The following is a 19,339-nucleotide window of genomic DNA, read 5'->3' as shown; positions in this document are numbered from 1 at the left end:
TTGATCTCTCTCCATATTGATTTTATTTGACCACTACCAAATCATCTTTTGCATTTGCTTTAGATGTCATTTTCCTTTTTTTCCTCTATTTTTCCATTTCAAAACCCATTTCTTTCATTTTAAAGAACACAATTTGCTTTATGATTAACCTTCAGTGCAACGAATTGCCATGAGGCTTGGTTATGATACAGCTTTAATGATGTTTCACTTCTGCATCCACACAGCTTTCCTTTGGTCAGTATAACATTAAAACAGCATCACCAGGTTATTCATTAATTCAAAGCTTGGCACACTCCCATTTAAAAAAAAAAAAAAAAAAACACGTTGGGTGTGAGGGGGTTAGCCACTAAATCATGATGCCTGAGGTTTCCACTCCCTTCATGGTGACTTAATTTCTTCATAAAAACCAGTAAAATCTGTATCCCAGACTGAAAGCTACAACTGGTAGGACATTAAAAGACAGCCCACAAACGGGAGTCTGGCAGATGAAGAGTGAGGTGCACTGGACATCATTTAGGCTAAACCACTCAAGTCAGTATTAGCTGTGGCATACACTGAGCTGAGAGGTGTGTGTCAGAATTAAGAGCTGCTTCTTTGTAACAGAACAGGGACTGTGTTAAGTCTTTTGCAAACTCAGAATGGGAAAAGACTCTGGGGTGGAGGAGAGACCCAAGTGGGACAACAAGGTTCAGTACCTGCTAACATGTATTGGCTTTGCAGTGGGACTTGGGAATATTTGGAGGTTTCCCTACCTTTGTCAAATCTACGGAGGAGGTGAGATGCTACTTTTACAATCAGTTTTTCTTCTTTCACTTTACACAATATCACTTAACATTTGCTATAAACTATTCTAAGTCATTTTGTGTTCATTTGGTCTAATCATGAAATACATCAATCTTGGCTCCAGTTGAACAGTGAAGATCTTTGTTTTGGTTTTTTCATTAGTACAAATGTACTAGGCCAGCCATTGTTATTATTGTGTATGCTGTTGTTATCTGTTTGATTGATCACAGAGAACATCAGGGATGTTTTCCACTCCTGTATTTGCTTCCTCATAATTCCCAGTGAGATATCTTGAACCCCAAGACCACAGAGTCCTAAAGGACCTGGGTCAGGGTTAAGCTGAGTAAACAGCTTATCCCATAAATGTGTATACTGTGTATCAAGTTCACATATTGACTCTGGAATTTCCACAGACAGGGTTTTAGATTTAGTTGAGCCTCTATTTGACCTCAGATTTGTGATCAATTAACACCTTTGCCTTGGATTTGTGTTGCTTTTGTTCACATAGAGTGAAGAGTATCGATCGTGTCAATACTGTTATGCATTTTTAATAAAGTCACGTCCACTCGTGTCTCTAGCAACTTGGAAAACAAAACCTGTCCAATGATCTCCCATTGTCTTTATTTCTTTATTAGTTGTGTTAAGTGTTTGAGAGCTGCTAATTCTCTGAAGAATCAAAAGCTCTGTCACAGGACAAACACCGTCTGCTGAGCTAGTTTAGAGAAAACAAAATGTGGAAGAAAAGGTATAAATTCTAGGTGTTAATCATTTATCCTTAACTGTTGTGTGCCTTTAAGCTTTACTGTTAAACCAGTTTGTTTGCATTTCACATTCCTCTATGCAATAAAACCCCATAGTTGGGTAAATTTCAACTTATTCTCCTGTCACTGACAAAGCGGGGACAATGATCTTCCTCATTCCACTGAGCATGCAGTCATTCTGTCATAACATGATCTCAGTTCTATCAGTGCCGGATATATCATTTTACCCACACTCTTTCTGGTACTGTTTTGCATTGGTAGGTGCATTAAGATGGATCAAAAAGTCACTTATCGTCACAAAATTTCAATCATCCTGAATTTCATAGCAAATCTGTTGCTACCGATGTGATGTGGTTTATGTGGAGCTGTGAGCTGACCGTTCACTCCCTGTCAACAGGTGCTTTCCTCATCCCCTACCTGATAGCGCTGGTGTTTGAGGGGCTCCCCTTGCTCTATCTGGAGCTGGCTATAGGTCAGAGGCTCCGCAAGGGCAGCATTGGTGTCTGGAGCGCCATCTCACCACTGCTGGGTGGAGTTGGTGGGTAATCTGAGATTATTAGTAAACTTTATTCTGATTTTCATTTGTCCCAATAATATATCTCTTGAATGGTTACAAACATTCATTTAATATCCCCATTCATCCACTTTTCTTTTGGAGTGTGTAAAATGCAAAGCCTAGACGTGCCTAGAGAAATATTTATCAAATGTAGTAAGTAAAAATGAGTTGCATTTGCATTAAAAAAAATCATTACAACAGGTCTTAAACTGGAATGTGCCTTCACAAGTAGCTCCAAGAAAATATTTACCAAATTTACAAGTAGCACCACCTTCTCTTTACAAGTTTGGTGTAAAACATTAAATGGAATGGAAAGAGTAATTGAGAAAAATGTCATACAGTGACATTCCTCATTATTTCATAAGCTAAAACATTTACTTCCTTTTTGCTGGCAATATCATTTTCTATGTGTAGGCATTGCCTCCATGGTGGTGTCATTCCTGGTGGGTATTTTCTACAACACCATCCTGGCCTGGGTGCTCTGGTATTTCTTTCACTCGTTCCAAAACCCCCTGCCATGGAGCTACTGTCCGCTCAACAACAATCACACAGGTAATCTGTCAGTCATTCTAGATACTTATTTACTGTCGCACAGAAAGTAAACACTTCCACACTGACATTAAAACCAGAAATACTCCCCAGTTTGATACTGTAAATTATTAATGGTATCCTACCAATTTACCAAAAGTTGGTAAATTTGTAGGTTTGGGTATTTCAAGCCAGGTATAATTAAAAATGCACTGGATTGTTCTGTGGCATGAAGGGCTATTACACCACAACATAAATTCGCTCAGTGACAGATAGTTGAATGCAGTGAGAGGCAACAAATCATGATCTAATTTGTTTTTAGCAGCCCCAATAACTTATTTTTAAAAGGTTATTTTAATTTAAATCATGCAGGAACACATGATACTGAACTCTGACAGGAGGTGAACTATTTGTATTTGTTGCAAATCTAACACAATTATAAAACAGTATTTTGTGCTGGGATCAGTGTTTTGAGCCGGTGTACGCATTGATGCAGGCTATAATGTAGAGTGTGAGAAGAGCACTGCAGTGAATTACTTCTGGTACCGTGAGACCCTCAACATCACACCTGACATCGAGACCAATGGCTCCCTGCGGTGGTGGATGGTCATCTGTCTGGCCACTGCCTGGTGTGTGGTCTTCATCTGCTTCATCAGAGGCATTAAATCCATGGGAAAGGTCAGTTTACCTGGAGAAAAAAAAAAAAAACATACAGTGTACTAATTCAAAATCAGCCACTGTACCTTTACTACTTAACATCACTGACAACAATTTCAGTAGAATATAAATAGAGTTCATGAGGACTATATCATGTTTCAGGCTGTGTATGTGACAGCCACCTTTCCTTACCTGGTGCTGACCATCTTCCTGATCCATGCCCTCACTCTGCCTGGAGCCACTGATGGTCTGGTGTACCTCTTCTCTCCTGATGTGAGTATGGTTTACCTGTTGCTATGACAGGTGATGTAAAATTGTTTAACCTATCACGGATACCTGATGTGCTGCAGTGGGAGACACTGAAGAACCCTCAGGTGTGGCTTGACGCCGCCACCCAGATCTTCTTCTCTCTTTCTGTGGCCTTTGGAGGTCTCATTGCTTTCTCCAGCTATAATGCAGAGCGGTAAGCACTGAAACTCCGCAACTAGCTCTGCAAAACTGTGATTTGTGTGATACTTTAAAAAAAAATTGGCTTTGTCTTGTCTTTTAGAAACAACTGTGAGAGGGATGCTGTTTTAGTAGGAGTAATAAACAGTGCCACATCTCTGTATGCCTCCATTCCCATCTTCTCCATCCTGGGATTTAAAGCTACAAATGCCTACAACTCCTGTCTGCAAGAGTATGTATTCACACCATTTCCATATAAGTTCAAAGGTCTTTGCTTTCTAATAGCAGTGAGGGAATTATTTTTGTATGCCATCCTCAGAAACATCCTGGTTCTGACCAACCACTTTGAGATTTCAGACCAGAACATAACAGTGGACAACTATGAGCAGTGGTTTACCCATTTTAATCAGACATATCCTAATGATGTGGCCAGTTTGTCCCTAACGGAGTGTAACCTGCAGAAATTCCTTGAAGAGGTAATGTAACTTTGAAAACACATCAAATCATGTACTTTGCATTCTTTTAGTGTGAGTCACATTTTTCTAATCTCCCTCCTACCTTAAATCCTGGTTGTTTTCTACTGTTGCCCTCCCTTTCTTTCCCAGAGTACATCATGTACCAGTGGAACATGTTCGGTCAGTTCATGCTTTCTCTGTACTTTCCTCATGTCTGTCTTTCACCTTCCTCCCCCAGAGTGCTTCAGGTACAGGCCTGGCTTTTATTGTGTTCACTGAAGCGGTGATAGCGATGCCAGGCTCACAGGTATGGGCAATACTGTTCTTCATTATGCTCTTCAGCTTGGGCCTCTCCTCTATGTTTGGCAACATCGAGGGAGTCCTCACACCCATCAACGACCTCAAACTGGTGCCCAAGTGGATCCCTAATGAGCTTGTAACAGGTACCAGCAAATGAGTTTGAGTTGTTCTAAAGTCAATATTTTTATCCTTTGTAACTTCCCTCTCTGAAAAAAAAAACACCACTTTTCTTCCTTAGGGCTCATCTGCTTGGTATCCTTTTTGACTGCTCTCATCTTTGCCCTGGGTTCAGGGAACTACTGGGTGGAGGTTTTTAACAGCTATGTGGGCTCTGTGCCCCTGCTCATCATTGCTTTCTTCGAGATTACAGGAGTGATTTATGTCCATGGAATAAAAAAGTAACTTTTCCTCCTTGTCTACAATACAAACAACCAATACAACTTTTAGTCCCAGTTTGCTTAACATTTCCTCTGTTCTCTCATGTTGTCTCACAGCTTCAGTGAAGATATTTATTTCATGACTGGGAGGAAGCCCAACATCTTTTGGAAGGCATGTTGGATGGTGATCAGTCCTCTAATGCTGCTGGTGGTGCTGATTGCCTACGTGGTCATCCAGGCACAAGAACACCCCACCTACTCCGCATGGAACCCAGATTACGTAAGCAACTTCAGGGTATTTTACAAAAAACGTTGAACTTATACTACTGGGTCTTTCCTTTGAGATGGTAGAGACCTTTAAGTTAAACTAAGCTAAGCTTGCTTTCTGGCTGTAGCCATGTTAGTCTCAACAATAAAGGGAATAATATCAAAAACTGTCAAAGTATTTGTTAAACTAAGTAAAAATAATGTTATACTGTTAAATACATTTTATACATACATGGATAAATAAAATTCCTTGTGTTTTCCTTTAGGAACAATTCCCCAAAACAGAAACAAAGCCATACCCAGACTGGGTCTTTGCCATAATCATCCTCCTCAGTGCAGGCCCTGTGATTTCCATCCCTCTGGTAGCTCTATATAAATTGATCTGCTGCACAATGAAGAAATCCTCTACTTATGCTGACCCAAATCCCTACAGCAATGACGGCTTCCAGTGTGAAACATAGAGAGCCTAGGAAATGTTGCTCAGCATTCTGAACAGAAAAGGACATCTTTGGTGGTTATTTACTGGACAAAGGAATCAATCATGCTGAACTGTAATATAGACGTCGCTGTTGATTTTGATGTTTACATTTATGAGGATTTATCAGGATGGGCCTTGACCTATAACAACTCTTTTTTTTTTTTAAAGTAACATTCTAACACATCACACTGAAACACACAGGCATCTTGAAGTCAACATTTACAAAACCTTGCATTTCAACATAGATGTCACGAAACAATACTGCATGAGATCTTAATTGTCCTACTATTTCTCAGAAACTGGAACTTTATCATCATTTTGTACACAAATAATTAACTGTGTAACAGCTGACAATATATCTGTAACCTTATGTAGATATAAATTATTTACAAAGTGTAATGTCTTCTGTGTGCAAAACTACCACAAATTGTAAATCAAAGTCCAGAGACAAAAAGCTGTGGGATGGCAGCAGGAGGATACTTTTCAATGATCCATCTTTATTGATAGAGGTTGTTGTTTTATTTGTTGTGTTTATGACTGAGGTTTATCACTTAAGTGTTTTATATCTGATGGCTGAGGGTAATTTTTCTTTACAGCCAGTTTGCCCATCATTACGTAACAGATGCATTTCAATATTATTGACACAATGGCCTACCAGATAAATCCAAATGGCTGATTTCAACATATTGCTCATCCTACTCTCTCAAACCCTGTGGATGACATAAACAGAGAAAAAGGTTAAGCACTGTATCCTGATCTGGAAAGATTTCAGTGAATTTTAGAGAAGAACTCAAACTTGCAACATAAACATGTAAGAGAAACTGAACATTATACTGATTCATACCTTATAGCTGCTAAGGTTTTCTTGGTTGCTTGAAGTTATAACTGGGATTAACTGGTGGTTTACATCTGGATGGCTAAAAAGTCGACTGGGGTTCTGGGGTTGGCGGCCTGCCGGACCCTGGCAAGCCTCAGATCCCCAAGACGCCGCTCCAGACTACGTTTCCCTGTCAGAAGATGACAGCAGAAAATAGGAATGCTTTTCCTCTTTGGTAGTAAACTGTAATATTCATCCACAATAAACCAACTCTGGTGGCAATAAACTGACTAGTGTAAAATCAAGATCATGTTATATCTAAATGTGTTGGGTTGGGTGGACCTTTCCTAGAGTCCACACTCAAAGGGACAGGCCTTCCCAGAAACTTTCAAAAACATAATGAGGTGGTGTTTATAATGAAGAGGTGCAGCGCAACTATGGTGCTAATTTTGACATAAAAATGTGGCTGTGTTTCTACCTTCTCGGGCCCATTTATTGCACACAAAGACCTCTCCAAAATCACAAAGCAATTGTCACATATTCATGTTGTCTGTAATGAGCAGGAGAATGGCTAAAGCTTACAATTTTTGCCATCCATAAGTAACGCAAGAACCTAAGGGCCAGTTTAACTTAATGAATGTAAATGACTACATTGTCCTCTTCCCATGACAGCAGCTTTTCTGCTAAATGACATGAGAATTTGCTGCTTTTCCTTGTCTTATTTGATTCTAGACTGAATATCAAATAATGACGAGAAATTTTCAGATATTTTATATACCATTATATAGTATGTCATTTAGATTTTTTAAAAATATCTCAATTAGTTTCTTCTTTTTTTTTTTAATTATCTGTACCCAGAAATAATATCTTTTGTATGAAATGTTATATTTATATTAGGTTTTATTATTACTAGAAGAATGTCTCCTGTCAATGCTAGAAAGTTTTTGTGTATAACTGATTCTGTATGGGTTACCTGAAGGTACGTACGTTTGTGCAGGTGTGGGAGCAGATCCTTATAGAAGGCACGGTGCTGTGACAGCACCAGCACAAAGGAAAGACAGAAAAGAAGCTCCACTGCTTCATACTGCAAAATGCCTGTCTGGGCCTTACTGCCTAAAACCAGTCCTGGTGAAAGTGGGAAAAGCAGAGTGGAAAAAATGATCAAAATAAGTTGACTCTTGATTTTAATATTGATATTACAAGTTTATGAGGGGGAAATGATGCCTTTGTTGCTGTGCCTGATAAGCTGGTTGGCATACTCTGCCATGTCCCATATCATCTGAAGGAAGTAGGAGGGATTCTTTGCTGCTGTCTGACCAAAGGGCAAACTCTGGGCACACACATGGAACCTAAAGAGAAAGACAAAAATGCCAACAAAAGAGTATACAGAGACAGGCCCTGCCCATTGACATATTTACATTGTGAGATAAAAGGTGGTACAATTAGTTCTCAGCTCAGTGCAGGTATTGACTGATCGCCTTCACCGTGTTCTTTTAACAGCAGTAATATCTTTACAGGCTTCTGTATGATGGCAAAGGAAACTGAGCATGTATTAAAGTGGACGTAAATGGTGTACAAAGCTTCTGATTTGTGTTTATCACCACTATATTTCTGTTTTGGGTGAGCAACAGAAACAACTTCTTCTCAGTGCACATTTAACTTCAGTTAAGTCATAAATGAGCAGGCAGCAGCATCTTTGTATATTATGTAAAGACAAGAGTCAAAAGTAAAATTAGTGTTTACCTGCATGCATGAAGCAGCACCATCTTGTAGATGTTCTTGTAGACTGCCTCAAGAGAATTGGTCTAAAAAAATTTTTTTTTGCTTATTCAGGAGTTACAGAAATGAAATAAGATGTGGGACTTAACAATTGAAATATCTGTAGGCTTTCCGTTCCCTGATGTGTTTCACAATTGCCCCATACATACTGTCTACTATGCGCTGAAGTGAAACGTCATGTTCTACAATTCTTATTGAGCACATTTTTGCCATTTGAGGGTAACTTCCAACTGGTACCCCTGGATATTTTTGACTGTGTGTTGATAAAGGTTGTCTGATCACTTGTTAGAGGAAGTGCATGTGCAGTTCATGCTAACAGAAAGGTATGTAGGAGGAGGAAGCCCCTCCTTAACTGGGACACAGCTACGTATGCCAGCATACAATTAGAATTTAAACATAAATGTCCTTTTCTTTCTTGTATGTTCTGCATATGCTGATTGAATGTATCTGAGTTATCCAACAGCTGTCCAACAAGAGAGCCATACCAAGTGCCGGACCACTAGCATCACCAAAAAAAGTAAAAGATAACCATTTATGCACCAGCTACAACGTTATTTTAAAACTGTTATTTCCCTGACCTTCAGGTCCAAAAACAAGGCATGGCACTTGAGTCTCAGGATGCCCATCAGCTTCCTCCTCATTTGCTGTCCAGCTGAATGAAAAGAGCCTAAAGTAAGGCTGTAGCGCAGAGACAGGCCTGCATAGCTGTGAGAGATGAGAAGAAAAAAAAAAAGTAAATTACATAAAAACTACGATACTATTTATCACAAATAAATACTGCACATGGAGGAGAGGTTACATTTCCTATTAAATCTATATATCATGCATGCAACATGAACTGGGAATTGTCTCAAAGAATGTTTAAGAGAAAGCACAAAGTACAAGTGGGGTGGGGGTAATTCAGCTTACAAGAAACCATAAAGACTGACAAAGCCCAATAACCTCTGATGCAAGAACAATAATTTTACAGTATAATTATGACTGATGGGATGTTTCACCTAGAATAGTCTTTGTAGACATCCAGTGAGTGTGTGTCCAGCAGCAGTCCACACCAGGGGAAGAGGCAATGAGGGGGCAGCACACGAATGCCAGGACAAGAGCTCATGCCTTCCAACCCTTGGAAGTTGACCACCACCTTCTGTGGGTTGGCCACCAGCCCATACTGTGGTACTCCAGTGAGCAGGACCCTACACAAAAAGTGCAAGTGCCAATATAAATGGCAGGATTAAAGATTCTGCATCAAGCTGCGTTAAGTCAATCAACATTTCTTATTAAAAACCCAAAGAACGATACACAAATTGTCCCTTACAAAATCGAATCCATTTAATTAAACTATACAACTTCATTTCAGTAATCTTACGAAAACCATGTACCTTGTATAGCTTCTGGGTATAAAAATACTAGCTTTATTAAACATAAGGCAGCTACACAAATAAAAAGCACTGGGGTTTTGTGAGTAATAAAATTTTAGTGTGTGTCATACTTGAGAAAGGTTTGTGCTTTGTGTAGGTCTGGGGTGATCAGAAGGAAGTCATCCACCAATCTCATGAAACACCTACAGGACACAGAGAAAAAAATAAAAAAAGACTGCCCTCTGCTGCTGCTGAGGTGTTAATAAATCTATAGATATCAGTTTTAACTGAACTACAGAGTAGTCTGGGGTACCCTTTGTTTTCAGTGATGTCTTTTAAAAGGACATTTTCCATGTGACCGTAGCAAAGACAGCAAAGCAGACTGGACACAACTGATCCCTGAGGAATTCCTCGATACTGGCGGTATGTTCTACAACACAGAAAGCCAAAAGTCATCAGATAAAATGTCCTTTTCCCATAATAAATAGAGTTATGACAAACTGCTCAAACATGAACTATTTTTTTATTAATAACTAGACGATAATGTTTACTTTTTCCCAAACTGGACAACACTGCCTGTTAGCATCTGGGTGAGGAACTGCAATGCCTCTCTGCCAAGAACATCGGAGCAGAAATGCTAGAAGAAAGAAACATTAATTCTTCAAGTGTGATTTGCAGAAAAAACATATGAAATATCATGTCCAGTAAAATACATCTAAGGATATGAGTCTCACCTGCTCCACCAGTATGGCGTGATGAACTTTGCCTTTTTTCTGCAGTGACATCACAAACCCTTTCATTGTGGTGGATCCCATATTATCCTCCAAGAAATCTGCCTGTATGAACAAAAATAAGAATGAGGGCTGCAACAACTAAAATAAGTAAAATCGAGTATTAAAATAGTTGGAAAAGAATGTATTTAGAAATTAGTTAGGTCTTGTGATGTAGCTGTTTGCCAACACAGTGACACAGTGAGCAACTGCAGAGATGAAAATGGTGGAAGAAAAAGAAAAATCCGCTTAATGGATTAATCTAAAATATAATCGACTGATTAACCAATTATTAAAATAGATGTTTGTTGCAACCCTAATGAGGATCGCTGCAAGTGAGTCAAATAATGTGCGTATATACAACACATATATGTGCATGTAGACTGTACCTGCCGCACAAAGGACTTTCTCAGGCCCTCATGGGAATCAGAACAGACCTTGGCATAGCGGCGGATGGTAAAGAGTTCATCCTTGACAGGAGACAGAGCCTGGCCAATAACCTCAATGAGCTTTTCATGAGGCAGACTCTCATAGGCTCCACTCACATCCACCTTAATTATGCAGAAAATAATTAAACAATGGTGGAAAACAGGATTTCATTTTAAAAAGCCAACTTGAAACCTATTTTAGGTGTGCTAAAACTACACTATAATCCTTTCTTATGTTTACATAAGGATGGAAACCAACCTTTGCAAAGTAGAGGGGTTGTGGATTGTTCTTCTGGGCCAGAGCCAGAGAGCACAACACCTTATGGATGTCTGTCATCCCCCACACTGTGGAGCCCAGGAGAGATGGAGTAGAGCGCACACAGGCTTGCAGCATATCCAGCAGGTCCCGGACACGCCCTTGGTACAGCTGCAGGGGAAGAGAAAAACCAAACATGTGCATACGCTTTTCACATAGACATTTCAAGGATATCTGTGGGAGAGCTTTAACGTTGCTGTCAAAATGTACCCTTGTTTTGGCATCTGCTCCTATGACTCGTGTGATTGGCCTCATACCATCAGTCTTGGGAATGAAGCGAAGGCGGGAGACAACAGTGGCTTTTGGGAGGGATACTACCTCAGCCTGAGTCAGCTCTTGCATCTGACCCTTGGACAGGTGGGCTCTAAGTGACAAAATGGTTTCTTTGCTTTCGTTTCATGACTGTAGGAATATGAGTCTTTGCACATCTGCGTATGTGTGTGTACCTAAAGGCCAGCTCTTGCAGTTTGGCCCAGACTTCCTGTCTGTAGAACCTGAGAGCATTCTTCTGCCCCATGCTCTCTGTGACGTAGAAACAGGCTCGGACGATGCCAACAACATAGCCATCCAGAAGCCAGGCAAGGAACTGACCCAGGATCTGTGTCCGGTAAGAAAGCTCACTGGGTGGGAACCTGCCTGCAGATAAAAATAGTTTAGCTACATCAGCCAAGAGACATGCAGCAGGAGAATAAAACATTTACCACCTATGACAATCTTACCTGTCTTACTGATCTTCAACCAACCACAATCGTTCACTTTTATCTTCCACATGAGTTCAGCCAGTGAGAGCCTCTCAAACTTGCCACTGTGTAGGAAACCTCTGACCCTGACAAAGAAATTAAGTCGATTGTAGTCAGAGCCCCACAGCTCCTGAGGGATCACAGCCAAGAGGCACTCTCTGACAAACAGATAGACCCGATGAGGTGCACAATGTCGAGGCAAGAGGGAGCTTAATTCTCCCTGTCCTGCATCTCCTTCCTCCACTACTGGACACATCCTCTGCAGTATTCTGCTGTAAGGACATCTCCTGTGTTGACGTAACAGCTGACTGAACAAGGGGGCCATGTTGAAAAAGCGCCGAGGGAGTTTCTTTGGCTTTCTCTCTATCCCATTTAGATAAGCTTGTCCCTCAAAGAAGACTATTCGTATCAAATCTTGCTCTTGTAGCCTTCTGGGTCCATCAGCACACCTCCTTTTCCTGTTGAGAAGGAAGCCACGCATGCCCCTTCCCCCATATAGCAATCCCAGTGTGCGTATAAAACATTGTGAGGGAGGTAAAGGGGGGAAAACTCCTGTTCTCCAACTGGGTCCTCCCTCCAAGGGAAGCATGTTTGTTTGTATTTCAACAGGCTGCTTAGAACCAGTACCGGCATTTTCCAGAGGTTTCACAGACAGCACTGGTTCCACATTCATGGGCAGCTCTTCCTCCAGTGTTTCACTGCAAACCTGTTGGATGACCTGTGTGGGTTCTTGCTGTCCCACCTGTCTCCTTTTTCCTGAACAAGTCATACCCTCCTCCTCATCTTTCTGATCAGTTTCTCTCTTTCTTTTCTTACTCTTCAGTCTTACGTCCATCCTGTCTCTGTTCTTGCCAAGATTCTTAACTCCATATCTTCTTTTCCACATCAGTGAACGTTGATACCTTCCAAATTGTGCATCATTACGTGTCCTGGAGCGAGGCCGGAGACAAAACCCAGTGAAGGTAGAAGACATGGACACTCTGTCATACACTGGAATGCCACACACCTGGAAAACACATGAAGGAGGGACTGCCACAAACACAGAACAGCTCTCCAACAGGTACCGTGTGATGTCTGTGCCAAGACGTATTGCAACTTTCTTCCAAAGGTCACTGCCATGGATATAGGCAGCGCTTTGAGTTAAATCTCCTTGGAATTTGAAGTGGTCTGCATCACGGTCCTCCTGAGCCACGGACAGAAAATTGTAGCCAAGTGCTAAAACATTTCGTTTTTTCTTCCTCTTCATACTGTTAAGAACGAAGGCCAACAGTTCAGGCAGTGTGCAGATCTGTGGAAACCATAAATAAATACCATCAGAAAACTCGGGATGCACAAACTTCACAAAGCTACCGCGCAGTACACTGATTGTAATGGTTATTTACATCAATGTATTTTCCGGAAAAGGGCAATATATTTCGCTTTTAGCAAAAACAGAAAAAGCATACGTAAGTCGCTTTAGTTATAAGTAAAGTGTACAAGTCAGTGCAGTATAAAAGCGAGACTTGTAGTCCGGACAATATGGCAATTAAGATCACAACCCTAGTAACAGTTAGCATGCTAACTAGCATTAACTATACTGCTCCATGGTAAAACGGACGTGGCGGATAGTTTTTGATTTAGAGGTAAACCTAAAGTTACCTGGCTGCAGCTGGGTACCTGCTGCAGCTCCCTGTCAAAGCACACAAAAACTCCCCGGGCGAATGACTTGAAGCGGTTTGTGTCAGGCTGTTCAATGAGCACTGCTTTCCGCCCCTCTCTGAAAACGATGCCGTCAGCGAATTCCTCCAGTGTCTGTACGTGCCGATAAAGTGACCGCAAAATGTCCAAAACACCGGACATGTTGTTGTCGTTGTCAGTCGTTGACATATTGGCTGCCTGGACCCGCGGTGTTTTTACTTAGAAACTGGACTGTGGGAACGACAGTCATCCATTTTGTTAGCGACGTGTTTATAAACGCCCGCGTCACCTTCAACCAATGAGAGATCAGTTTAGTCGAAGCGTCCAATCAGACAGAGTCATACTGCAGCGGCAAGTTGACCAATAGTGAACAAGAAAACGCATGTTGTCTTTTTCTGCAGTAATATTTATAAACATTGACATTTGGTGTAAAAGAAAACAGCATAATTCAAGACATATAATTTAACTGTTCATGGGGAGGAGGCTTTAGAGATATGGAAATGCAGAATATATCATGTACAATCGTATTTAAGAAGTATCCTTTATTTAAAAAAGTAAATGTAATAATAAAACAAAACTAGTCTCGTAACAGTCAAAATCATCCAAAACTTAATTGACTCAGTAACCAGAATGGAGCATTTAACTTAGTATTATTGTTGTTGTTGTTGTTGTTATTATTATTATCCATCCTTACATTATCTATACATGCTTATTCCTATTTAGGGTCACAGGGATCTGCTGGAGCCTATCACAGCTCTCTTTGGGTGAAAGGCAGGGGTATTATTATAATCATTATTATTGTTGTTGTTGTTAATGATGCATTAATGTTTTCATCAGTTTAATGTTGCAGTTGGTAAATTTGCTCAGTTATTACTTCACAGTTTGCTGGGTAGCTTGTGTTTTTCCCACTTGGGATAAATTGTTTCATGGTTATACAATGTTTGCATTATTAATGTTAATCTGCAAAGTAGTAACTAATGTTATCAAATCAATGTGTTCGAGTTAAAAGTATAATATTTGCCTACTGTGAAGTAGCATAAATGGAAATCCTCAAGTTTTAAGTACCTCAAAATCGTATTTAAGTACAGTATTTGAGTAAACGTACTTCCCACCACTGGAAATGCAATGTAGTCCAGCAATAATCCTTCGCCCGGCGCCCTTTAACAGTAAAGTTTAAAAAGGAAAGGTGGATAAAAGTGCATACAGACATATTTTACTAAATATTTCAGTGCTTAGGAAATAGGGGCTTTGTCTGCTTTCGATTGTTTTCCCCTGGATCCACAAGGAGTCGATCGCAGAGCTGGAGCTGTCGCTGACGCAACACACTGACAGGTCCCCGGCGTCTCTCATCCACGCCTCGCTGTAAGAAGTATCGGTTTTGAGGTAAGTCAGCTGGTTGTACAGTGCGACTTGATGGTAATCTGATGTCGCTGTCAGATTAACTCATAGCTGCCCACCATATTTGGCTTTGGCCTGAAACACCGGCGGAGCAAGGTACCGTGAGCGGCACATGGTTTTGTTGCTAACCCCATAGCCTTAGCCACAGTCAGCCTGATGGTAAAGGTGGTGCAGCTGTTTTAGAGGTGTCTACCTGTGCTCCACATACGGATGGACTGGACTTTTTATTGCAAAGATTTGGTTAACATTAAGCTCCCAGGTTGTCTCATTATCAAACAGTCTAGAATTAGCGTCACCTTTCACAGCAGCAACATGACTCGTTTTACTCTTAACAGCTCACCATGGCGCAGCCTTAGGGAAATTAACTATATGTAATATTGGGAAACATCCAATCCGATTGTGAGAAATATTGTAATGTTACTCTCTCGTCTGCTCATAAGGGCAACAGTGAACTGGGAGGTGTTCAATGGAGTCTGAGCTGTAGAAATACAAAATGAAAGGAAGCTGCTGCCATTCATACTCATAACAATGTTTAAACTCTTATCTTCCTAGTCAGAAGGTCTGTTGCAACATGGCTGACCAGCTAAGTCCAGATGAGAAGTTCGACCTCATCACCAGGAACCTTCAGGTGGGGCCCAGAGACCCTCACACTCAGTGATCACAGCCTCCTTATAGTCTGGTCTTATGAATCTGTAACTGTGTGTTCTGCAGGAGGTCCTTGGCGAGGAGAAGCTGAAGCAGGTTCTTCAGGAGAGAGAGCTGAAGGTGTACTGGGGCACAGCGACCACTGGCAAACCTCATGTGGCTTATTTTGTCCCCATGTCCAAGATAGCAGACTTCCTCAAGGCTGGATGTGAGGTGGGTGCATCTCATCTCTGTCCTAAAGGGATTTAATCTGAACTTCCTGCTTACCAGGAGTATACACACACATTTTTTTGTTTCTTTTTCTCTTCCTTAGGTCACTATTCTGTTTGCAGACTTGCATGCCTACCTTGATAATATGAAGGCCCCCTGGGAGCTGCTGGAGCTCAGGGTGAAGTACTATGAACAGGTCATCAAGGCCATGTTAGAGAGCATTGGTGTGCCTCTTGAAAAACTCAAGTTTGTTAAAGGAACTGACTACCAGCTGAGCAGGTGAATTGTACTCCCAGACAGTCTTAGTTATTTCTGAATGTATTTAATCTTACACTCTGCTATTGTAACTGCAGCCTAAAGTTTTAGGTTTGTATTTTATTGTTTGTCAGAGAGTACACTCTGGATGTGTACCGTCTGTCCTCCATGGTGACAGAGCATGATGCAAAGAAGGCTGGAGCTGAGGTCGTCAAACAGGTGGAGCATCCTTTGCTGAGTGGTCTGCTCTACCCTGGATTACAGGTAATAACACTGTTGTTAGATGTAGTAGTACGTACCAGACTTATCAAGATGTTATAATATTACACAGCATCTTCCAATACCCTGACTAAATGTCATCAAAAATGTCCATTTTTGTGACATTATAAGTGTTCATCATGTCTTTGTTCTCAGGCCTTGGATGAGGAGTACCTGAAGGTGGACGCCCAGTTTGGAGGAGTTGACCAGAGGAAGATTTTCACTCTGGCAGAGAAGGTGGCATCTCGCTCCATCCATGTTAACCCTTAGCCCTCTTGCTTCCCTCCTTTCTGAGTTCTTTATCTTATTTTTATTTTCAGTAAATACTTTCTTTTCCGTACTTGACAATGGCAATATTGTATGTAATTGTAATTGTAATTACTCTTTGAAAACATGATTTGGGAAAATAATGGAAAATAAAATGTAGCTTTTTCTTTGTCACTAGTACTTGCCCTCTCTTGGCTATGCTAAGCGTGCCCATCTGATGAACCCGATGGTACCAGGACTGACAGGGGCCAAGATGAGCTCCTCTGAAGAAGTAAGATTGCAGACATATTACTAGTTGAGGTGGAGGATGGAGCATCTTTTTCTAATGCTTGTGACTAACCATAATGTCATCATCTCTTTGTGGCTTCAGGAGTCAAAGATTGATTTACTGGATTCCAGAGAAGATGTGAAGAAGAAGCTGAAAAAGGCTTTCTGTGAGCCAGGCAACATCCAGAACAATGGAGTCCTCTCATTTGTCAAATATGTCCTCTTCCCTCTACATGGAGGTAAAAAAAAAAATCCCTGAATTTTTGATAATTTGTCTCTACTTGTAAAGATAAAGAAAAGAAAAAAAGAATGTGACATGAGCTGATGTTTGGGATCCATGTGTGTTTCAGACTTCTGCATCAAAAGAGACCCTAAATGGGGTGGAGACAAAATCTACACTGTGTTTGAAGATGTGGAGAAGGACTTTGCTGAGGAGGTACAGTCTGGTTTAACTGAAGATAAAAAAGCCTTCCTTAATTGAGATCTCTGCTGAAATGTTCAGTTTTCTCCTCCTGTGAGGCTCTGATCATTGTCTATCTCTGCATTTTTCAGATGATCCATCCAGGAGATCTGAAGGCCTCAGTAGAAGTTGCACTAAACCAACTTCTGGAGCCAATCAGAAAGAAGTTTGCGTTGCCTGAGCTCCGTAAACTAACCAACTTGGCCTACCCTGACCCCTCAAAGACAAGTCAGTGTTCAGCCCACTCATTATGCCTTCCTCCTTTCACCTCATGTTAACTTTTCCAGCTGAAATACAATAGAATGGCTTTTGCATTAATATGTTGTCGCTACATGCAGAGTGCTTACTGTCATTCGTGTTTGTGTGTGATTAGAAGCTGGAGGAAAGGGGGGCAAGGCAGGAGGAGGAGGAGGAGGAGAGGATGATGAGCTGGTTCCCTCTAGGCTGGACATCAGGGTAGGCAAGATCATCAGTGTGGAGAAGGTATGAGATTAAAATGGTCACATGAGGCTTAATCAGATGACAAATAATATCAGTTCTAAGAGTTTTTTTTTTTCTTCTTCCTTTAAGCATCCAGACGCAGATTCACTTTACTTAGAGAAGATAGATGTGGGTGAGGCAGAGCCAAGGACGGTAGTCAGCGGGCTGGTAGCCTACATCTCACAGGAGGACCTGCAGGACAGGATGGTGTTGATGCTGTGTAATCTGAAACCCCAAAAGATGCGTGGGATTGAATCCCAAGCCATGCTGCTGTGTGCCTCCATGTGAGTGTCCTTTGTTTTGCAACAACAAAATAAAGCGTGTCCCCCAGCCTAATGTTTATACATTTCTTCGCTCTGTGTGATTGACTGATTTTTAGTGAAGGTGATCCCAGGAGGGTGGAGCCTCTGGATCCCCCTGAGGGTTCATCAGCAGGGGACCGGGTTTTTGTGGAGGGATACGAGTCAGGCAAACCAGACGACAGACTCAACCCCAAGAAGAAGGTGTGGGAGAAACTACAGGTACATTTCAGTCAGATTTCAATGTTTCATTGACTAATTTCATTCTGGTTTGGTGCTCTGAAGTCCAAACCATGCTGTTCTTCATAGTAACTCACTGTCCTACCAGTACATCTTGATAGAATAAACCCATTACCAATATCGCCTGTGCTTTTTCTACTATGAGGTAACTTCTGTGGAAATAGATCTGTCATGAAAGATTATATTTTCAGTTCAAAATTAGAATTTTAACCAAAAAAATATAAACTAATGTGTGATTAAAGTCCGCTTGGAATAAAATCACTTCACTTTTCTATCTTCTTCCAGGTTGACCTAAAGATCTCAGATGAGTGTGTAGCTCAGTGGAAAGACAAGCAGCTGATGACCAAACTAGGACAGATCACATGTAAGACACTCAAAGGAGGCAACATCAGCTAGACATACATGCAACATTCACCACTAAAGCTACTCCTGCTGACCACATTACTACCAGTACGCTTTCATCAATCTTCTTGTGGATGTTTCTTGGAGAATGACAGGGTATCGACATCTCAGAAGCTTTGGACTGTCTGATGTAACTAATCAACCTAATGATTTCCTTAGTTTCTTTCTGTTTACCATCTGCTGCACGGTTTTGTTAATGTACTTAGTTGTACAAATGTAACACCTCTTTCTGAAAACAGCAGATAACTGGGCCCACTTAGGTAAAGGAGGCTTGATTACTTGAATGTTGCTCATTCATGGAAATAGGTTATAAAAAAATCTCTGGCATTATAAAGAGACTTAATGTTCAACACTTTTCCTGGACAATATCACATCATGGTGTTTGCCTTTAAGTTAAAACGTAGTTGTGAATCTACCATGTGTAATCAGTAAGAATGTTTTTTATGGATTTCAGACATCGGGTGTATACTAAGTGGTAAACTGGGGCTAGTGTTGTACAGAAATCAATTGTCAAAATATGCATAAACTCTAATATGAAATAAATGCTGAATTCTGTGGTCTGCAGGAGTTAAATACTTGTGATGTATTTAGTGTTCCACATTTCAAAGGATAAATGCAGGAAACATTATTTGAATACATTTTATTTATAGAATAACTGTACATAATTCAG

General features: G+C 40.8%; 3 protein-coding genes across 4 annotated transcripts; 2 read left to right on the top strand and 1 right to left on the bottom strand.

Moving 5' to 3' along the window:
• The first annotated feature begins 437 nt into the window (after positions 1-437).
• slc6a18 (solute carrier family 6 member 18) lies at positions 438-6,731 on the top strand. The gene is made up of 12 exons (XM_026300273.2): positions 438-774; positions 1,942-2,082; positions 2,515-2,652; positions 3,125-3,306; positions 3,448-3,558; positions 3,636-3,748; positions 3,836-3,964; positions 4,052-4,208; positions 4,426-4,630; positions 4,726-4,885; positions 4,982-5,144; positions 5,398-6,731. The coding sequence occupies exons 1-12, from the start codon at positions 639-641 to the stop codon at positions 5,590-5,592; spliced, it is 1,830 nt and encodes a 609-aa protein (XP_026156058.1). The 5' UTR covers positions 438-638; the 3' UTR covers positions 5,593-6,731.
• Positions 6,086-13,744, bottom strand: tert (telomerase reverse transcriptase). 2 transcript variants are annotated; one of them, XM_033325433.1, is made up of 17 exons: positions 13,450-13,744; positions 11,791-13,099; positions 11,518-11,707; positions 11,282-11,435; positions 11,015-11,182; positions 10,717-10,878; positions 10,292-10,393; positions 10,109-10,194; positions 9,871-9,987; positions 9,689-9,760; positions 9,204-9,392; positions 8,784-8,910; positions 8,170-8,231; positions 7,651-7,775; positions 7,400-7,551; positions 6,454-6,616; positions 6,086-6,319 (listed from the first exon to the last, which is right to left on the bottom strand). In XM_033325433.1, the coding sequence occupies exons 1-16, from the start codon at positions 13,675-13,677 to the stop codon at positions 6,581-6,583; spliced, it is 3,279 nt and encodes a 1,092-aa protein (XP_033181324.1). In that variant the 5' UTR covers positions 13,678-13,744; the 3' UTR covers positions 6,086-6,319; positions 6,454-6,580. The 2 variants fall into 2 exon arrangements, with proteins under 2 accessions (XP_033181324.1, XP_033181323.1); XM_033325432.1 differs by having other exon boundaries at positions 7,414-7,551.
• Positions 13,745-14,765: 1,021 nt separating this feature from the next.
• On the top strand, positions 14,766-19,229 carry yars1 (tyrosyl-tRNA synthetase 1). Its single transcript, XM_026300281.1, has 14 exons — positions 14,766-14,871; positions 15,439-15,514; positions 15,598-15,744; positions 15,845-16,020; positions 16,131-16,260; positions 16,411-16,491; positions 16,700-16,792; positions 16,892-17,027; positions 17,139-17,224; positions 17,341-17,476; positions 17,622-17,731; positions 17,819-18,012; positions 18,108-18,249; positions 18,553-19,229. Exons 2-14 carry the CDS (start codon positions 15,458-15,460, stop codon positions 18,661-18,663), a joined length of 1,599 nt encoding a protein of 532 aa, XP_026156066.1. The 5' UTR covers positions 14,766-14,871; positions 15,439-15,457; the 3' UTR covers positions 18,664-19,229.
• The last annotated feature ends 110 nt before the right edge of the window (positions 19,230-19,339 follow it).

This window comes from Mastacembelus armatus, chromosome 11, assembly GCF_900324485.2.
Source record: "Mastacembelus armatus chromosome 11, fMasArm1.2, whole genome shotgun sequence".
Lineage (NCBI taxonomy): Eukaryota > Metazoa > Chordata > Actinopteri > Synbranchiformes > Mastacembelidae > Mastacembelus > Mastacembelus armatus.
This window is presented reverse-complemented; position numbering and strand designations above follow the sequence as displayed.